General features: G+C 39.2%; 1 protein-coding gene across 2 annotated transcripts in view; it reads right to left on the reverse strand.

The window, feature by feature from the left end:
- The window catches only part of tgs1 (trimethylguanosine synthase 1), a 71,525-nt gene that overhangs the window by 37,939 nt on the left and 13,619 nt on the right, over positions 1-19,967 (reverse strand). For both annotated transcript variants that reach the window (XM_069921469.1, XM_069921468.1), the window contains exons 8-12: positions 19,327-19,705; positions 18,246-18,407; positions 14,173-14,316; positions 8,163-8,379; positions 5,121-5,199 (exon numbers count right to left, since the gene is read on the reverse strand). In XM_069921469.1, the coding sequence (XP_069777570.1) occupies positions 5,121-5,199; positions 8,163-8,379; positions 14,173-14,316; positions 18,246-18,407; positions 19,327-19,705 (981 nt within the window). The remainder of the gene's footprint in view (positions 1-5,120; positions 5,200-8,162; positions 8,380-14,172; positions 14,317-18,245; positions 18,408-19,326; positions 19,706-19,967) is intronic.

The raw sequence follows: 19,967 nt of genomic DNA on the forward strand, positions 1-19,967 counted from the left end.
ACGATACAATCCACAGTGAGTCACAAATGTTGTTACATCTCGGGAACCTGGATCCAGCTCTAATTGATGATAGCCCCATTTCAGATCAATTTTTGAGAATACCTTGCTGGTAGTTAGTTCTTGAAGTATTTCCTCCACTGTTGGTATAGGGTGTTGTTCTCTAATTATAGCTTCATTGGCCATTCTCATGTCAACACATAGTCTTATGTCACCCTTTGGTTTGGGCACAATCACTACGGGACTGACCCATTGTGTCGAATGTTCCACCGGTTCAATAATGTCTTGTTCGATCAATTCTTTAATTTTGGCTTCGACTTTCCCACGAAGTCCAAACGGAGTTCGGTGCATTGGTTGTGCCTTGGGTTTGACCGTTTCGTCTACCGCTAGCTTCAATTGTCGACCTTTCAGCTTTCCTACTCCTTGGAAGACTGCGGGGAATTCTTGCTTCATATCCTCGTATGACTGAATTGAATTGACACAAGCATATGAAGTATTGCCAGGTCTTGCGCTGTGCTTCTACTCAGCAATGGTTCTCCCCTCTCTTCTATGACCATAAACTCTGCTTCGGTGTACTTATCTCCAGCTTCAACAGTTGCAGTAAAACATCCAATGGTCTGCAATGGCTTGGTTGCTGTGTATGGATACAGTTTCTTGGAACACTTCTTTGAGGTACAGATGATCTTTTTCCTTTTCAACTTCTCCCATAAATGTCGATCAATCACATTACTGTCACTGCCTGAGTCTACAATGACCTGCACTGTCACTCCACCAATGATCACTGGGACCTTCTCATGATGTACTTCATTCAACGTAAATTGGTAACAACTCTGTTCCTCCTGGGTATCATCATCGTCACCGTCTATCTGGCGAATGGTATCTTTCTTTCCAGGATACTTTCCTTTCCCCCAGGCTTTGCCTTTGGAAGTTGTACTCTTCCTCTTCTGGTCTGCATTGGACTTGCTTTTGCACTTCTTTGCAAAGTGGTCCTTACCTCCACACTTTCTGCAAACTTTGCCTTTAGCCGGGCAATATGGGTCTTTTCCAAAGTGACCTCGATTTCAACATCGATAACACTCCACGTCCTGTGTCGACGTATATCTTGGCTGATTATGGCGATGTGAGAGCCTCTTAATTTGCTGGCTTGAGTTGTCTTTCAGGGTCATGGTATGAAATTGCTCTTCAACAGCCTCTAATGCAGCAGCAATGGCTAAAGCATCGGTGAGTTCCAACTCACTCTCTCTTTCCAGTAGACGTCTTCTAAGTTTATCTGATCTGCAGTGCTGTACGACTTGATCCAATAATTGGTTGTCCAAATCAGCTGGCATATAATTGCATCCAACAGCTAGCTGGCGTAGTCTCGTCACATACTGAGCAATTGTCTGGCCATCTTCTTGTCTCGTTCTGCGAAACAAATGGCGTTGAAATGTAGCATTCGGTGTGACAACATAGTGTGCATTTAATGCATCTACCGCTTTCCGGTACTCATCCTTTCTTCCAGTATTCAAAAGTGTCTTAAATGTTTCCCGAACTGTGGGACCAGCAGTGAAAAGAAGTAACGCCCTTCTCTGCGCTTTTTGTTCAACTGTACCGGTATCTAGAAATAGGCCACGACTGTCGGCATAGGATTCAAATTCTTCCAGCTATGCCTTCCACTTCACACTTACAGTGCTTGCATCACCCATTGGGTCAAAATGAGCAATTCCACTATGTGTTAGAAAGTCACCGTCTTCACCAGCCATGAGGAAATATTCCAGCCCCAAAAGTACTGAGTCACAGAGAAAATGCTTATCACCTTGAAGTTCTCTGTAATCCTCTGTAATCTTCTTTAGTCTTTAATTTTCTTCAAGCTTCTTTCATCCTCGTCGCCAATGTCACATTTGTGGCCTGAAATGTGAAGTTAATAATACATCGAACACAAGCTTTATCAGGTAAACTTCTCAGTGTCTTTATTTTCCAGTTTCCTTTGTTCTCCTGCTTGTGCTCTTATCTCCCTCTCATACCACGTGACTTCCGGTACATCTCATACATATTCATTATCATGATACCTTATTCTGCAGGATTTGTCATTAAAAGTTAGATAACTATTGCAAAAAAAGAAAATGCCATGTACTCATTTCAGCTGCAACTGTTTTTGTGATTAGTATGAAAATTTATCCTTACCTATACATTCCTACTATATTTAAATGGAATTAGAGCAGAAAAATAGATATGCTGAAACAAAAAAACCTCAACTGTTTTACACCATTTAAAGTACAGGACCTCCTCAATTTACGATGGGGTAACGTTCCGGCAAATCCATCATAAGCCAAAAAAGCCAGGAATACCTTGTATTGTTATACAATGCTGTACGAATCCTCTCACTGATCGCAGTGCCTCGCCTTCCCCCAACAGCACTGTATCATTCACAACACCGATCCCACTGCCCTGCTCTCTCCCCACAGCAATGTATCAGCCCCTGCGAGCCTTCCGACTGAACTAAAAGTAGTGATTGACCAAGGAGGCTACAAATAATTCACCTTAGAGGAATTATCAACGTTTTTTGGAAAAATCAATGATGCTTGCAATGACCTTACTTTCATGTATTACATGAAAGTAAATAACCACAGCCATACTATTATACCATTGTAAATTTGAAAAATTGTAAGTCAGACCATCTGGGTGTGTAGTGTGGATTGTGAAGGGTCATAATGGCCTCTCCATCTGGAAAGTGGTTAGAGTGTGGACTGTAAGGATAATGTGGCCTCTCTGGAATCTAGTGGGAATGTGGATTGCAGTCATGTGACCATTCTGGCTGAAGCCTAGTCAGAAACTCAAGTTACCTGCCAGTCAAGATAGATCTGCCCACAGATAAGGCTGACACACGATTGGTCATAGCAGGTCAGCTGAGAACATGCAGCCTCTCTCTCTCTTTGCTGATGCTGCATGAAGACCATCATTGAAATCCAGGCTGCAGGCCATGGACAGCTTCAGTGGACTGAATGCAATGGGCCTGTCCTGGATTCTGAACAGTGGGCAATGCTGAAGTGCAGGTTAATTTGATATACTTGTTAGTTGTAATTGATTTACTATTAGTTAGTGTGCTATACCTGCTAGAAATAGAGAGAGTTGATAGCACTGTGTGTTTAACCCTTGCATTCCCAATAGGGAGTTGAAGATGTTTAGTAGTGATTTATTCACACCTGATGTGTAGTGTTTTATTCCATGTTGGTCTGTATGAGTGTGTGCCTTTTTATGAATTCCCCTGTGTGTAAATAAAGCCTAGTGTTTGTTGATAACATGTGTCCAGCCTTGATTCTCTTTGAACCCATCAAACCTATTCTGAACACAACAGGGTGAAAGAAAGGTTATTTTAATAATGGCTTGCAGTTTAGTAAAAAAAGTCAGTTTTTTTTCCCCTTCTCTCTCAAGATGCTGCTTGATCTATGGAGTGTTTCCAATCTGTCTTTTTTTTTTAAAACTATGCTTGGGGATAAATGAAACACTACTTTGCATTGGAAGTAATGACTTTCTCCTTTGAGCTCCAATAATTAACTATTTCAGTAGTGTTACCAAAGGCCCTTTCAGGTGGACCCTCCACCTTGAGCGTGGTGGCAGGAGCGATCTTAACTTGCAGACTCACCTTTCAGGTGGCAGCCCAAAAAGGCCTGGTCCACCTGAAACGGCCTATTCATATCCAGAGGTGCCTAGTATCGCCTCCAGATCTGATGGAGGCAGAACGACTAGTGTCGCAGCGCCACCTGTCAAAAATATGTGGCATAGAAACTGCCGTCTTCCCTACCCATAATCCCCCACGCAGATGGAACCGCTGTGTTTCCACATAATCGTTCCAGTTGCATGGGAGATTATGGGTGGGAAGACCACCATTGCTATGCTGTGTTGAGCCGCAGAGAGTGACCCCGGTGCAGGAGAGGCCAGGTGGGCTATGTCAGCTCGCATTGGCCACCCTCCGAAGTCCACAGCCACCTGCCCCTGCGTCCCCCTCCCACCTCCCTTCCCCAGTTAGGGGTGCAGGGGAGGCCATCAGGCAGTGGAGTGGCCGTCAGAAAGTTTCAATGAGATCTCCCTCCATCCTTTTAAACACCAATGAGTACAGGCCCAGAGCCATCAAATGCTTCTCGTATCCTATCATCCATAGGATCATTCTCATAAACCAAAACATCCTTCTTTAGATATTGAACCTAAAACTGCTTGCAATATTCCCAATGTGGTCTAATAAATGCCTTGTACAGACTAAACATATTTGCTTTTGTATTCTACCCCTTTTAAAATGAACGCTAACATTTTTAAAATTTCTGCCCCAAATATACCATTTAACCTACAACCTCCATACATTTTTAAAGGATGCGAGGAAACGGAGCACCCGGAGGAAACCCATACAGATATGGGGAGATTGAACAAACTCCTTACAGACAGTGTCACCAACACTGCATTTGCCTTTCTTACTCATGACAAACTGCAAGTTAACCTTTAGGAAATCCTGTACTATGACTCAAGTTCCTTTGGACCTTCACGTTCTGAATTCTCTCCCTGTTTAGAAAAGTCCACCACTTCATTCCTTCTACCAAAATGCAGAACCATACATTGCATGATGCTGTATTTCACCTGCCACTTTTTTGCCCATTCTTCCAACTTGTCCAAGTCTCTCTGCATACTTCCTACTTCTTCAACTACTCACCCCTCCATCTGCAAACCTGACCACAAAGCCAATAATGTAATCATTGAATCATTTACATGATTTTCCTATTGGAAAAGTAACAGAAACAATCCCTGCAGAACACCAGTAGCCACAGTCAGCCAGCCAGCAACGTCCACACTTTGCTTACTACCACTCCGCCATTTTTTTAAATCCATGCTAGTCCCTTTACCATTATATCATGGGGTCCTATTTTGTTTAGCAACTTGACTTGCAGCATCTTGTCAAAGACCATTTGAAAATCCAAGTAAATAATATCCACTGACTATGTCTTGCTTGCTATTTCCTCAAAGAACTTCAACGGATTTGTAAGGCAAATTATTAATCAATGGGACTTTACTTAACTGGTATATAAATGTAATATCTTGGTTTATTTTTAATGTTGAAAGATAATGAACAACATTCACTGAAAAGAAACAGCTCTTACCTGTTCTATATCAGCATTTCGTGGTAAGAAATAAACAATGTTTGGTGTAATCTTCTGTGAGAGTGTAAAAACTTCAAAGGTAAAAATGAAGTCAAGGCAGAATAACGAAATACAAATGCAATTTGCAGCGAACAAAAACAAACCTTGAGCTGAAAGGTAATATTGCAATAATACTGAATACTGAAATACTTTAATACTGGTTTAAAAAACATGAACATTTATAAAATTCTAAAGCCTCAAATGGAAAATAAAAAAAGGCATACATATATTTCAAACCATTTCTAAAATTTTTGATGGAAGTTGATAAATTTGGTTTGCTAGATATTTACTGTTGCCTCAGGATACCAGCATTTCAAATTTTAAATATCACCAACTTTCAGAGATTTCAATCTTTTGGAGCTATTTCTGGATTTTCTCCATACTTCACTTGTCATGATTAATATTTTAAATTAGAAAGATGCATCACTGGTAAGTGCAGGAATAATTTATCTTCAAATGTTTTATGTCAGTGGTGATTTGAAATGAGTTAAAAATAGACCCTACCTCATTATTCTTGGGAAATTAACTGGCATTTTGTAAAACTCATTAACTAAACCTTCAAAGTTCCAAGAAAGTTGAATATATACATTTTCACAGGTTCTTTGCTCTGCTTATTGAAAATCTATATCTGGTGAAGTAAAATGTAGTTTGAATCTAATTATATACAAGGAGGAACACAGCATTATGCTATTCTTTAAGAATTTAGCAGTTGGGTAGATAATTAAAAACCATTATCATTTCCACCTGATGGTGGAAAAACCATTGCTTTGACAAATAGGCAAAAACTAATCTTCAAGTTAACTACAGCATTCCAAAAATGTTGCTGTTTTATCAAAAGGCTTCCAGTGTTTCCTGCATTTCATATTCAGAAACTGACAGTGATCAAATATGAAGCTATACACTAATAAAGCATGTCCAAGTCTCCAGAGAGTTGCCTTCAAGCCATTGCCACTTACAGACATCGCTAGTGTAGGTTTGGCCCAGGACTCACCTTCCCTGCTATACTGGAAGAATTTCCAATTCTTTGAAGAGATGTCATCTCACTTGCACCCAACTCCTTCCAAGCTTAAATTATTCCTCCCAACTGATAATTTTCCCAGCTTCAATCAGATATCCTGACACTCAAAGCTCGTTACTTGCCCAAATCTCCTACTAGCTCAATCTCTCCAACCTACCCAACACTACTATCCAGGTTTCAAATTTCACCTTGTCCAGGCTTACAATTTTGCCAGTCTCTTATGCCATCCTTCCCTGAACCATATTCTTTCATCATTTCCACTAGGTCTCTCCTTATGCCACATTCCCAATCCCTCCCTCTTCTCTCTAGCCCAGCTCTAACTGATACCATGGACCTGAAACTCTATTTGCCCCATTCCCTAAAATGGCAGCGTTGCTGCTGGTACATACCTCGGAGCAGAGATGCATCTTCTTATGTTCCTCCGCAGTCCTATTACCAAATTGTTATGCTGTTGGCCTTCTACATGTTTAAACAGCCCATAGATGGGGGCCAGCAGTGTTTTTTTCTACTATCAGAGAACCCATAGAGATCCACACCCAAGATGATGTGCCCATGCTTGGTAGCTCAGACATGAGGGTTGTGGGCTCTGGGGAAGCAATGGATTGTCGCAGACACCAGAGTGGGAGAATTAACACCCCCCCCCCCCCCCCCACACCTTACAGGGTAGACCACACGTATTGACCAGCAAATGACTTGGCTGCCAAAGTACTCACACCATGCTGCAGTGACTGGCTTGTGGGAACAAAGTATTAGAATCAGGATTTGTGAGGGTGCTGAAGGTAAAGCGAGCTCCAGAATAGCCTCAGGCCATTCAGAACCAGGGGCCGAGGAAGGTGACTTGAACGCTGGAAATCGCGTTCACCACTGGAACAGAGAGGAGGCAGTATAGTTAAAGGTTACAGGAGTGGAAGTGGCAATGGCATTAGAGGAGATGCTGGGATCTATGGACACATCATGTGTCTAAAGGAACTCTTTTGCTTCTCTTTCTTGCCTTGTTAGGGTTGTTGGACTAGTGGGGTCCCTTTGTGGGCAAAAAGTAAACACTTTTTGTGTATTTATGTACAAGACAATAAAGGAACCTGTACCTTAAGATACCCCTTAACCTGACTGTCTGCAGAAAGTAAGAAAAGCAATGCAATACACTAAACAGGAACTTACATGACACCTAAGCAGACCACTCAGTCCAATAGCTTTATGTTGGCTCCAGGGAGAACAATGATATTAATCCAATTTCTTCTTTAATTTCCCAATAATCCGCATCTTGCTCTTCCCCTCATGTGCCCCTCAACTTTTTTTTTGACTGTTCGTCACTAGCCTATGTTATCTACGGTGGCCAATTTACCTACCAGTGGATTTAATGGGACTAGGGAGGAAAATGAAACATTCAATTTAACCCCATTAAATCAAAGGGAGAATGTGCAAACCCAAAACGGTGAGTATCTGAGATTAGAATTTAATCCATGTCCCTGAAGTTATGAAGTAATAGGATTCCCAAGCCACTTTTGTTCCAGGTTTCTGCAATGCCCTCTCAAATATCAGGGCTATTACGTCCTTGAATCTGAGACCAACTGCACTGTAATTCTTTCAGTATGTACAATGAACTAAACATAGTTGTTTCTGTTGCTAATGTCAACTCTGCATTGAATTAATGCAATAATTGATGGTCATGGTGGTAGTGGTAACCAATTTACTGTTCATCCAAGCCCTCAATGAATTACCAACTTTGTTGGAATGTTTCTTACAAAACTCTAAATTGGCCCCAGTGTGGGGCTATCAACTATCATCCTATAATTAAAAATCAGTGATATTGTTTCAATATTCTACTAACATTTTCAATATTTACTGTACCCCCCCACCCAAATATTCTATCAGACTTTCTTTAGAAAAACACATTGAACATTCTGATGGTTTGCTTGTTCAAATAGCCTTCTAATTTCTCCACAACTATAAAATACATTAAAGTTTCTAAAAGTTTGCAAGGATATCCATCCAGGGAAATCATCGTCTTTAGATCAAAGATTTCTGTGTTGACGTAATTGGGGCCACCCCACGGAGGACTGAGGAACACAGCGTCAGCCTTTAGATCAGAAGCCAACAGCATGAAGTCACCAAGGATAAATTCAATCTGTTCAGCGACACCATAGACTCGAGCATTGTGTTGTGCCAGATCAATTTTCACCGGATCAATATCGACAGCAATCACTGGATCAAAAAGAGAAGTTTGATTTGTAAAGACATGAACAATTTCATGATCAAAGAATGCTTGAAGCTAAAATACTTATTCTGAAATATTATCAAATTTCAGATACAATTAGTTGTAGCTCATCCTAGAAGACTCCCTTAGGCTTAATTTCACACGAGTTCTGGAAAGATATTTGTCCTATGCCTTTTTTATGAAAAGCACACCTCCATGCAGACCAACATGGGCAAATCTACATCAAATAGCATGACAAAGAAGGGGGGAAAAAAGGGACAGAAATTTGTGCAGAAAGCAAAAATGGAGGGTTTTTGACAGCTGTAATCTCAATTTTAATAAACTTTCCAATTTCTTCACATCAAAAGGAGCTAACTCTTTCAATGCCAGGTGTCAATATCCTTCTCAGGTGAATATTAAACCGCCCTTTAAGGCAGATGTAAAGTCTCTTCAGCACAAAAAAAACCAGTTCTCCAAAGCCCAGATATTATTTATCCCACAACAATAGATTAGCTGCTTGCCATTGTGCTTTTCAGGTGCCCTCATTGTGTTCAAAATGACGGTGACGTCTGGATTACTTAGTCCATTTCAAAGAAGAACATTGTTGGCTAGTGTTTTTCATTTTCCAAGGTTACAAAAGGGACTAGCTGATCCAAAGTCCTTTTTTTTTGCTTTTGTGCTTAGTTCCTGATCACTTTGAATGGATTAGCGTTAGAAGGTACTACCCGACATCTCTTTAGAACTTTGTTACTGCTTCATTGCCTATTAAAATGATTTCTACTTGCCAACAGAGTTTCTTAATAAATTTTAACTCAGCTTCAAAACTGATGCAACCTGAAAAGATTGAAGCAGTGTTTTTTTTTGGAAAGGGGTTTAATTATCAAGGGATTACAGAAACAAAGGCCTGTGTGCATATAAATATTAGAATGTGGTACAGAGATTGAGATGGCTGTAATTGAAAAAAACATTCAGAGATCTTGAGCTTCTAACAAAGAAAGACACAAGAGTATGAAGGAAGGACATTAACAGTAAACATTAAAAAAAATCAATTCTGCCTCAACTGGAGGTCAGTGCCAATCTGATCACTATCTGGAGGAAGGATATGAAGGTTTTGGAAAGGACATAGAAAAGATTTACAATAGTTTTAGGGACAAAAAACATGTCGACTTGAAAAGTTGACGAAGCTGGGAATGTTTAACAGAAACATGAAGTTGAGATATAATAATAATAAGAGAGAATCTATTCCCGTTTGTGGTAGGGTTGCATGCTAGAGGATAGTGTTAAAGACAAAGAGCAAAAGAACTGAAGGAATCATGAGGAAACAGAGTTCTTGTTCAGCAAGTAGTTAATATCTAGAATGTATCTGGCCTGACCAGTTGGAGGCAAAGAACACAAGATTTATAAAAGAAATTGAATGAGCACTCAAAATAGAATAGAAGTTCTGAGGTCAGGGTCGGGGGAAGGACTAGGTGGCATAATCTTGCAAATGACCTTCTTCTATGCTGATATTAATTTGTGCTCCATTATGTTACGAAAATCATATTTCACCCAATTGCCAAAAACCAATGTGTCTACTTGCTTTCACCACAGAAAACAAAACCCAATGATTTCATACTAATCTCTTCTACTGGTTTAGGGTTTTATTCTTTTGCCACAGTTGAAAAAACATACCAAAAAATGACTGTAATAAATTTGTTCACATGGTAGAATGAAGGATAGAAGAAACTACAAGAGGAAAAAAAAACTTAAGGGCAGAAGGTTGTGGATAAATAGATGTGAATATGAGAAAATGTGAAGAGAACAATTACTGGATTTTTAAAGGTTCTTGGCTCAGCTGTTCAAACAGTTCCTAATATTGACTTATTCTTTTAAGTCTCTTGATACTTCATCTTGCTTTATGGTTGAAAGACGGAAGTCTGTAGATGCTGCATCTGTACTAAAAACCCAATGAAATGCTAGAGGAAATCAGGCCATTTTTTCAGTGTCCATAGGAGTCAAAGATTCTGTACATTGCTGCTGCTTCAGGCCTCAGTCCTTCTTCAAGAAATAAGCAAACTTAGCCAGAAGGAGGGTATCTCAGTAAGTCTCAGAATTTGGGGCAGGAATCCAGACCCACAAAAGGTGTTAATTGATATGATAGGGGACGAGGTAAAAATTCATTGTTTCTGTGAAAGGACACAAAATGGAGAGAGAGAGATAGGGAAAGGCGATGGGGGAAGGAGGGAGTGGTTTAAACGAAAGCCAGAGAAGTTCTTATTAATGCCATCCGGTTGGAGGGTGCCCAGTCAGAAGAGGTGTTGTTCCTCCAATTTACGGGTGGTTTCCGTCTGGCAGTGCCTTGAGACCATGGACAGACATGCCAGCAAGAGAATGAGATGGAGAATTGAAATGGATGGACAGAGAAGAGGTGCTCAACAAAGCAATCTCTGTCATCGCCCAATATCTCTGATGTAGGGACCACAATGGGAGCACCAGTTACAGTAGTCAACCACTGCAGATTCACAAGTGAAATGTTGCTTCACTTGGAAGGACTGCTTGGAGCCCCAAATGGTGCTGAGAGAGGAGTTGCTTCTGTGAAGCATCTCCTGCAGTCACAGAAGTAGGTCCCAAGGGAATGATTGGTGGGGAAGGAGAGGTCCCTGTGGAAGGAGGAGAGGGGAATAGGTGTCGAATGGTGGGATCACAAGTAGGTGGCAGAAATGGCAGAGGACGAAGTATTGGATGTGGTGGCTGGTGGGGTGGTAGGTGAGGACAAGAGGAATCCGGTCCTTGTTGAACATGGGAGAAGAGGGGGCCAGGGTAGATGTGTGGGTAATGGTTGGATATCAGGGTGAGCACTGAGTTCATGGAGGTAGAGGGAAAACCATGTTGTTTAAAGGAGGACATCTATGAGGAAAAGCCATGTAATCCAATTAACCCCTTTTGTTGGTCTGAATTTATCTCCCCCAGCCAGCATTATTTGAATTCTGACTTTCCTGCTTCTGGCTTATTCCTTGAAGAAGGGTTCAGGCCCGAAATGTCATCAATATATCTTTGTTTCCGACAAACACTGAAAAGACCTGCTGAGTTCCTCCAGCATTTTGGTGCGTTTTTATCCTTGCTTTGTAGCAACAGATGTTTCTTCCCATTGCTGAGGAAAATTATTTCTATCCCTTCAAAATGAGTCAGGAGTCCTAGTGCATCATGACCTTTTCTCTTTCTTTATATAAATGCTCAACTCCAAATGTTATCTTCTGATTGGTCTTGTACACAATCTAGTTCAGTTTGTGTCACAACTCCACTTCCAGCCTGTTGCTGCGTAATCAAATGAGTCAATTTTTAATAAAAGATTTCCTGCTGTCCTGTTTCAACAATTCTCCTCTTCATTTGTACAATTTATTTTTATATTTTTCAATTAGCACACCCCTTTTCAGAAATCTAATACTTTTAAAATGACACGACTGAGATGTCGAACCTTGCTCCTGTTACTTTTTCTTTTCTATTTTCTTTCTTTTTATCTCCCTCTATTCCCTGCTGTCTGAACCCTTTTGTTTCGAATCTGGGGAGGGGGTGCTAGGAGAAGAGACACTTCTCCCTTTTATTTTTTGTTTGGACCTTTTGAATGTTTTACTAAGGATTTTATATTGAATGTATTATTTTGTTATTAGATTGAGTCCTATTCTGTATATTGTTCAAACTTGAATAAAATATTTAAAAAACTCCTCTTCACTTGCTCTGAATGTGCCATGATTTAATACATATTTAAGTTTTACATTTTTTTTTAAATTTGAGTCAGCTTCAGTCAACTCACTTGAAAGTGTCACTATCAGTTTCAACAGAAAGTTAATAATGTATATTCAATTCTTTCCTTAATTGGAATCTTTAGAAGTATTTATTTCAAATGCAAAGGGGAATTACACTTCTCTTCTAAAGTGCCTTAAAGTAAATAGCTTTCTCCTTTTCTGATGTTAGAGCAGGCCTGATACAGGTGAAAATAACGGTATCAACAAAATGTACAAGAATTTCTTATCCTTATCAATGCTAATGGAATAAGAAAACACAAGAATAAGATTACTAAACTTAGCATCTGGAAGCTTTGGAAACATGTTTGCCAGAGCTGTCTCCAAGGAAGATAGAAAGGTAACCATCCTCCTCCTCTCCGCCCCCCCCCCCCCCCACCCCCCACACCCCTTCCTCATGTACATCTAGCCAATTTACAGTATCTGGAGGATAACATTGAGAACCTGAGGGCAAGATTACTGGACCAGAAGGAATATGAGGAATTGCTGCATACCCTGGTTCACAGAGACGTGGCTAATTCCCAACTTCCCTTTAGCCCGAAGGTTTCTCCGACATCACATGAACTGGACAGGATCCTTGGGTAAAGGAAAAGGTGGCAGGGTTTGCTTCATGGTTAACTCTTAGATGAGGTGTTCCTGTCCTAGGGCTGCTTCCTTTATCTGGAACATCTGTCACTGAAGTGCTGACCTTTCTACCTCCCGAGGAATTCACCTCCATTGTTTAGATTACAATTGGCATCCCTCACAGATGTTAAGTTGGCACTGGAGAATCCACACATTGTGATCAACATACATCATAAGGCACAACCCGATACCTTATCAGTCATTGCCCAGGCCAGCTTAAAGTAGGTACTCCTAAACTACTACCAGCATGTCTTCTGCTATACCAGGGAATTAAACACTTGTGACCACTGCTACACTACCACCTAGGATGCCTACCTCTCCTTTCCAAACCTGCACTTTGGCAGGTTATGATCACCTGGCTGTGCTCCTTCTTCCTGCACCAAGGAAGAAACTGAATAGCATAGAACCAGCAGTGAAGAATACACAAAAGTAGCCGTGGAAGGTAGAGGAGAGGCTTTGTGTTTGTCTGGAGTCAATGAGTGGGCAACTTTCAAGAATTCAGCAGTGGATTTGAATGAATATGCCACAGTGGTCACCAACTTCCAGTGGAAAACATGTGGATGAGAGTGTTGCTACCAAGACTATCCTAATTAAAAGCCACTGATGAACCATGAGATCTGTAAATTAAGTTAGATGAAAAGTATTAACATAGTAATATTCAAATTAGGAACACTAAACTCCTTTTCTCTGCAAAAACTGAACTCCAGCATGATGAGTTTGATTTTTCCCTCCAACAGCTTTACCCACTGTTACAAACCCTTAGCTTGTAATTCTACTCTTAATAATAAATATATTACTTTTTAACATACAAATAAACAGCTCAAGCTGAACAAATGAAACTGAAATTCCATGATCAGCAAGCCGATGAGAAATATGGATCAACCTAATGGGATGGATTTCACTTGCTCATTAATTCCTGTTAATGCTATAAATTAATTTGCCAAAACGAAGTATCAAACTCAGCTAGAGGAATCACAAGGGTAGAAACAACATTAATTTGAGTCCAATTCATAATATTGAAGCTGGAAATGTTTGAGCTGCTTTGAATTTAGAGTGCAGAAAATATGCTCATCTTTAAGAATGCAAAATTCCCAAATCATGCACTTTTCTTGACTTCAGCACCTCCAACAACATGAGGAAAAAAATGTGCTTGCGTCACAGCACTTGATTGCTCCATGTATTGTTATCACTTGAAGTTGGTCAAAATGATATTTTTTCACAATCTAAAATAATTAAGATCTATTCATAAACCAAATATTATAGATCTAATGAGACTTATCAACTGACTCTTTTTTATTGCCAAATGATAACAAAATACAAGTCTGTATCAACAATGTCAGGAAAAGCTTTCTTTAATTTTTGAAGGATGGTAAACAGCTTTAAGTCATGGTACAGTACCTCTTTTTCCTGCCAGGGCAAACTGAATTGAATTGCCCCCTACTCCACAAAATGCATCAACAATAATATCACAGTGGAAACTCTGAGTGACACGTTTGGCAATGTGTTCAGCAATCTTCTCAGGAGTGACGGAAAACCATCCTTCTATAAAGATATAATTCAGATAAACATGCATGTAACATATTATAGGGATATAAAAGTATCATTTAGGCATGCTTAGCACCATGCTGGCATTGTGATAAATAGAACCCCAATCTCACCCATATATGCTGCAAACAGAACCATTCCAAAAATAAAGGGAACTAAACAGGTAACTGAATGCCAAGTTACTAACTGTGCTTTGATAGAAATCTAGAAAGCCCTATCACCACCACCAAAAGATCATCCACAAGATGTAAAATTTAGATAAATAAAAGAACTCCATTTGGAACTTGAAGTTGAATGAAATGAGAAGTGACATCCATGGCAATGCATGCAAGCTTAAGGACTGCAGTGCCAACAATCCGTGCACTGTGAACAGCAGGAGCAAACCAAATACTGCAAATTCCATACAACATTAAAAACAGAATGCTGGAAATATTCAGTTGGTCAAGCAGTTTCTGTGGACAAAGAAGAAGAATGTCAACATTGATGAAGTATTAAAACAAAGAAAATTAAAAGATGACATACTTGCTGAAGTTCAGAACTGAGGGGGAAAGAGGGTGAACCCTTAATATGATATAAAGAGATAAAATGGCAAAGAGAACTGCAAAAAGCCAACAATGTTAAAGAATCTGCAAGTAAGAAAAGAGGAATAATTAACTGAAACTGTCATACTTCATATAAAGCTCAGGAGGTTGTAATGTTTCTACTTGATTAATGAGACAATCCACTTAACTGGAAAATATAGATCAGAAAGGGAATAGAGCAGGAAGTTAAAGAGACAAGAAACAAGGTGCTTGGTGTCAAGCTTGCAGACTGAAGTGCAGCTCAACTTTGTAATCCAAACTGAGCTTCGTCACTCCATTTTGGCTGAAAAAGCTGCAGAAGCAGTGAATACAAAAGATGAAATCGGAAAGCAAAATATTGCAGATTTAGAAAATCTGAAATGAAACAAAAAAAGTACTATTCAGATCAGGGAAAGAAAGAAAAATGTTTCAGACCAATTTACTTCAAGCTGATTAAATTAAGAATGTGCAGAGGTAACAATGGCATCTATATAAAACAGAAATTTTGCAAAAAGGACAAATCCAATTTGGTGAAATACAAGCTCATTAGACCACTCAGAATCATCCAAGTGATCAAAGGTGCTGTCAAATGCTATCAAGCAACAATTATTCTGTACACTTAGTTTGACTCCATCAGAACAACTTGGCTTCAGATCATATCAAATTCAATCTAAAGCAGTGGTTCTTAACCTTTTTCTTTCCACTCACATACTACTAAGTAATCCCTATGCCATTGGTGTTCTATGATTAGTAAGGCATTGCTTAAGGTGGTAAGTGGGTGGAAAGAAAAAGTTTGAAAACCTCTGTTTTAATCATACTTAATTGATTCATTATGTGCACTGTTTCAGAACGCCAAAGGAAATGGGTCAATGACAATTTTTCTCAAGCGAAATATTTCAGTAACAATTGGGTCTAAAGCAGTAGTTCTCAACCTTCCCTTCCACAAACATACCACCTTAAATAATCACTTACTAATCACAGTGGTAAGTGAGTGGAAAGAAAATGGTTGAGAACCACTAATCTATAACTTCAAACAAGTGGCAATGATTGTCTGATATCGAAGCAACATTTGTCGATACGACATCAAGTCCCCTTATAATATTCAACGTGATGGCAATGGGGTTTATTGTCAGAGTACAAACATGACGTGACATACAACCCTGATTCTTTTTCCTGCAGGTGAGGCAGAAGTAACAGTGACTGGTAGTGCAAAAATAAAACTGTACATATGTAAACAAATAAAGAAATGTAAACAACTGACTGTGCAATACAGAGAGGAAATAAAACAAACCAAAAAATTACTGCAATACTGGGACCTCCCAGTGGCCAATGTTATGGGCCCAGAGGACCCCAAAACCCAGCAGCAATAGAAATTCACCAAGACAAATGGTTACTTAAACAAAAGTTGTTTTTAATTATCTTTAAACATGAAAACAGGATCAAACTTTAGCTTATTACTATTAACTTAACTCCCTTCTAATTCTAAGTGCATGTGTATGTAATATCTATGTGTAAGTTCAGAAAAATTATTTGATTCACAGTCCAATCTCACTTCTCACTCCTTCAAATTCAACAGTATCAGGCAATTCTTATAATGTGCCCAGAATTTAATGTTTATGAATTTTCACCAGGCTTTGGTGCTTGAAAGGTAAATAGTTACCGCTCAGGAAGATACTTGTCGGTTTTCAGAGAGAGATTTGCTGCTCGATGGACACAAACTGATTCCTTCTGATCAGCTACTTCAGTGTCTTGCCAAAGAAACTTGCCCCATCAGGATTTTCCAGATGATATCCTCTTTTTCAGTTCACCAGAGTTCCTTTTTGTTTCCCTTATTTCAAGTGAAACGTTATACAGCCAGCTACAAGGTCTTTGAACAGGCTGAACTAAGAATTCACAACCAGTCTTCAAAATGGGGGTTTTCCACAAGCTTGCCAGCTTATCATGTTCCAGTCCTAGCTGCTGCTGCTGAACTCTAGAACTGAATTCTCTCTCACTCAGAGAAAACCAATGATCCTCTTAGAACAGCAAACTGCACTCAGACAGACTGCAGCACCGGACCCAATCTTCTGAGTCCATTCATCTGTTGCATTCCAAAACAATAATCCATTACTCCACAGCATGTCCTATTAACACCTGCTTGTGAAGTCCTTATAAGCATTCTTCAAAGTTTTTTCAAAGGCACTCTGAGCCTGGACTGTCTGGCTTGAGCAGAGCTCTGGCATTTTAAATGAGATCTGTTTTGAAGTTTTTGTATCATTGTGTGACCTAACTAAAATCCCCACAATCTCCTTTAAAACATATCTACATACAATAAAAAATATAATATAATCTGTCACACCAATCATTTTAATTCCATACCGACATGTCTGTCCATGGCCTCATTCTGCCTAACCTGTAAATTAGAGGAACACCACCTAATATACTGTCTGGTTACCCTCCAACCAGATGGCGTTAACATTCACTTCTCCAGTTTTTGTGAGGCTCTTACCCAGAGTCTCTCTCACCATCCCTGTCTCCTTTCTTCCAACTCCCCACCTTCTTACCTCTCCATTCAGAGATAACTCCTCCCCTATCATTTCAGCTTTTTTTTCTCCTGCTCTCACACCCATGACCTCTTGCCTGTGCTCCTCCCCTTGCCCTTTCTTCCCTCCACTCATCTTTTTATTTAGGCACCTGGCTGTTTTATGCTCATACCTGACCAAAAACTTAGGCCTGTCCCTTTACTTCCAATAAATGCTGCGAGACCTTCTGTGTTTCTCCAGTACTTTTGTGTACTGCACCAAAATGTCAACTATTTCTCTCTATGGATGCTGCCTGACCCACAGAGTTCTTCAAGCAGGTCATTACTGGAACAATATCAATATTATTAACAGCTTGGTTCAGACCTCAGCAGTAAATTCAAAAGGTACGTCAAAGAGAAAAATATGTGACAGAAAAATGATGAAGGCAAGAAGCAAGATGAAAGGTTCCAGTGGAACAAGAATTCTAAAAAGGAAAGAAAGGGCCTGACAGTCAGAGGAAGGTTACAGCAAAAATTAATTGAGGGTGTGAAGACTTCAAATGAGCTCAGTGTTATGGGAAGCTCAAATGTCATTGAAATGGACATACAAGGGGATAAAACTGAAACTAGTGCTGAGAGCTGTTTTTTCTTGGAAATAGTTACTAAAAACAGCAAAAGATTGAATCAGAACAACGAATGTTTACAATCCTATGAAATAGCTGTTCAATGTTCTAGATTAGTCTTCACCCACATCAACCTTGACCAATTAACATGACGGCAACAAAAATGTGTCAATCCAATTATCTGAATGGGTATGGCATGCAACAGGTTTGAACATTAATAACCAAAATAGTTTAATTACTAACCCTGATCAAGTTTGACTCCCTCATCAAATCGCGAAAACAATCTGTAACGTTGAGCCCAGTATTTGGCCAATTCTGGGACAGCAACTACATCTGATGGTACATGACAAATTTTTTTCTTCTTTCTTCTTTTTTTGTTCTTCTTAAGTTTGTTCAGGTTTTGTGCTGCAAAAGATCCACAAAAAGTTCACACTATTTAACAAAAATTAGTTAATTTTTCAGCAAAAAAGTCTTAGATAGCATTGGGATATTAGATATTTTACCTAATTTATTCATGGACCCGAAGAGGTAAACTGTGGATGAATGCTAAAAATAGTTTTCTGGAAGTTCAATTGCATGTCACTGGTGTCAGCTCTGGGTTTTCTGAAAGCAACCTCAACAACAGCCTGCAAGTTCCAGGCCCACTCCAGGGACTTCATCATATAAAAACGTCGGCCAACAAACCAGGGCATTATTGATTAAATGCCATTTTTTGGAAAAAAAATCTTTAAACTGGTGTCCAATCTGCATTCTCAAGGGATCAGAGTGATCCTATGGTTTTATTTTGAAGAGCTGGCATTATCCAGTTTCCCTGCCCATATTTATCTGACTATCAATGACAATTATATGCCATAATCATGCCTCCATTTAAGAGACCCCCTTATGCAATATTTCCTACATTACAATGACTATACATCAAAAATATTTAACTTACAGAGAAGGAAATGAAATGTGGAATATAAATACGTCTCTATTTTTCTATTATCATTTACATGAATATGAAGAGCGTCAAGAAAAATAGAACACATGAAAACCATTAAATGACAAAGATTACTTTTTAAACTTTCATAAATTTAATGCAGTACTATTTAGCATACTCAGAATTATGTATTGCAAAAATGTGCTCATGCATTTAAATAAGAAGCTGGAGTAATCAATGAATTATTATAAATTTTATAGAGAACTACTAGTGGTAATTTTATTGTTCAGCCTATGCTTTATTATCCAAAGTGGAAAGACCCTGTAAAACCTGAAAGTGTGGTTTGAATCTGTGACTCAAAAATAAAAGCGTGGTTTGGTTCAACACTTCAGTTTTAAAACATACGTTCATCATCTTTTACATCAGGATCAGGAAGAAGGAAGTCTGGAATATCTATAGGAACCAGCTGTCTGTGAGAATACACTTCAGAATTTTCAGTATTTGCAGTCTCATCACACTTTTCTGTCAGCCGTTCTTTGTTGCTTTCAATACAGATATTGAAATTTGAAGGTATATGGTTACAAGGTTGGAATTGTTCCTCAGCAGAAGTTTCTTCAATTTCATTTTCACTGTTACTATTTTCACACACTGACGAGCAACTTGCAAAGGAGCTGCATGTTTGCACAGCATTACTGCAGTCCTCAGAGCTATTTGTCACACAAGATGAAATCTCCATGTTAACAGAATCACTTGATGGTTCGACTTGTTTTAGAAAATTTTGCACCTAAAATGATTAAGACAAGCAGTTATCAATCAATTAATATGAAACTACATTGCAGTCCAAGAATCCCAAGAGTCCGCCACTGACTTATTTTCAGATGGTTTGGAGCTAATCTACATGCACTAAAAGAACTCCAAACACCTCTAATTCATTATGAGTGTAAACTATATTGTTTAAAATACACAAAACATCCAAAAGGAGCATTGTTCAAAATATCAGTGAACGTGTCAAATATCACGCCTCCATTTGATCATTACTGACGATG

This window comes from Narcine bancroftii, chromosome 2 (genome assembly GCF_036971445.1).
Source record: "Narcine bancroftii isolate sNarBan1 chromosome 2, sNarBan1.hap1, whole genome shotgun sequence".
In the NCBI taxonomy this organism is placed as follows: domain Eukaryota; kingdom Metazoa; phylum Chordata; class Chondrichthyes; order Torpediniformes; family Narcinidae; genus Narcine; species Narcine bancroftii.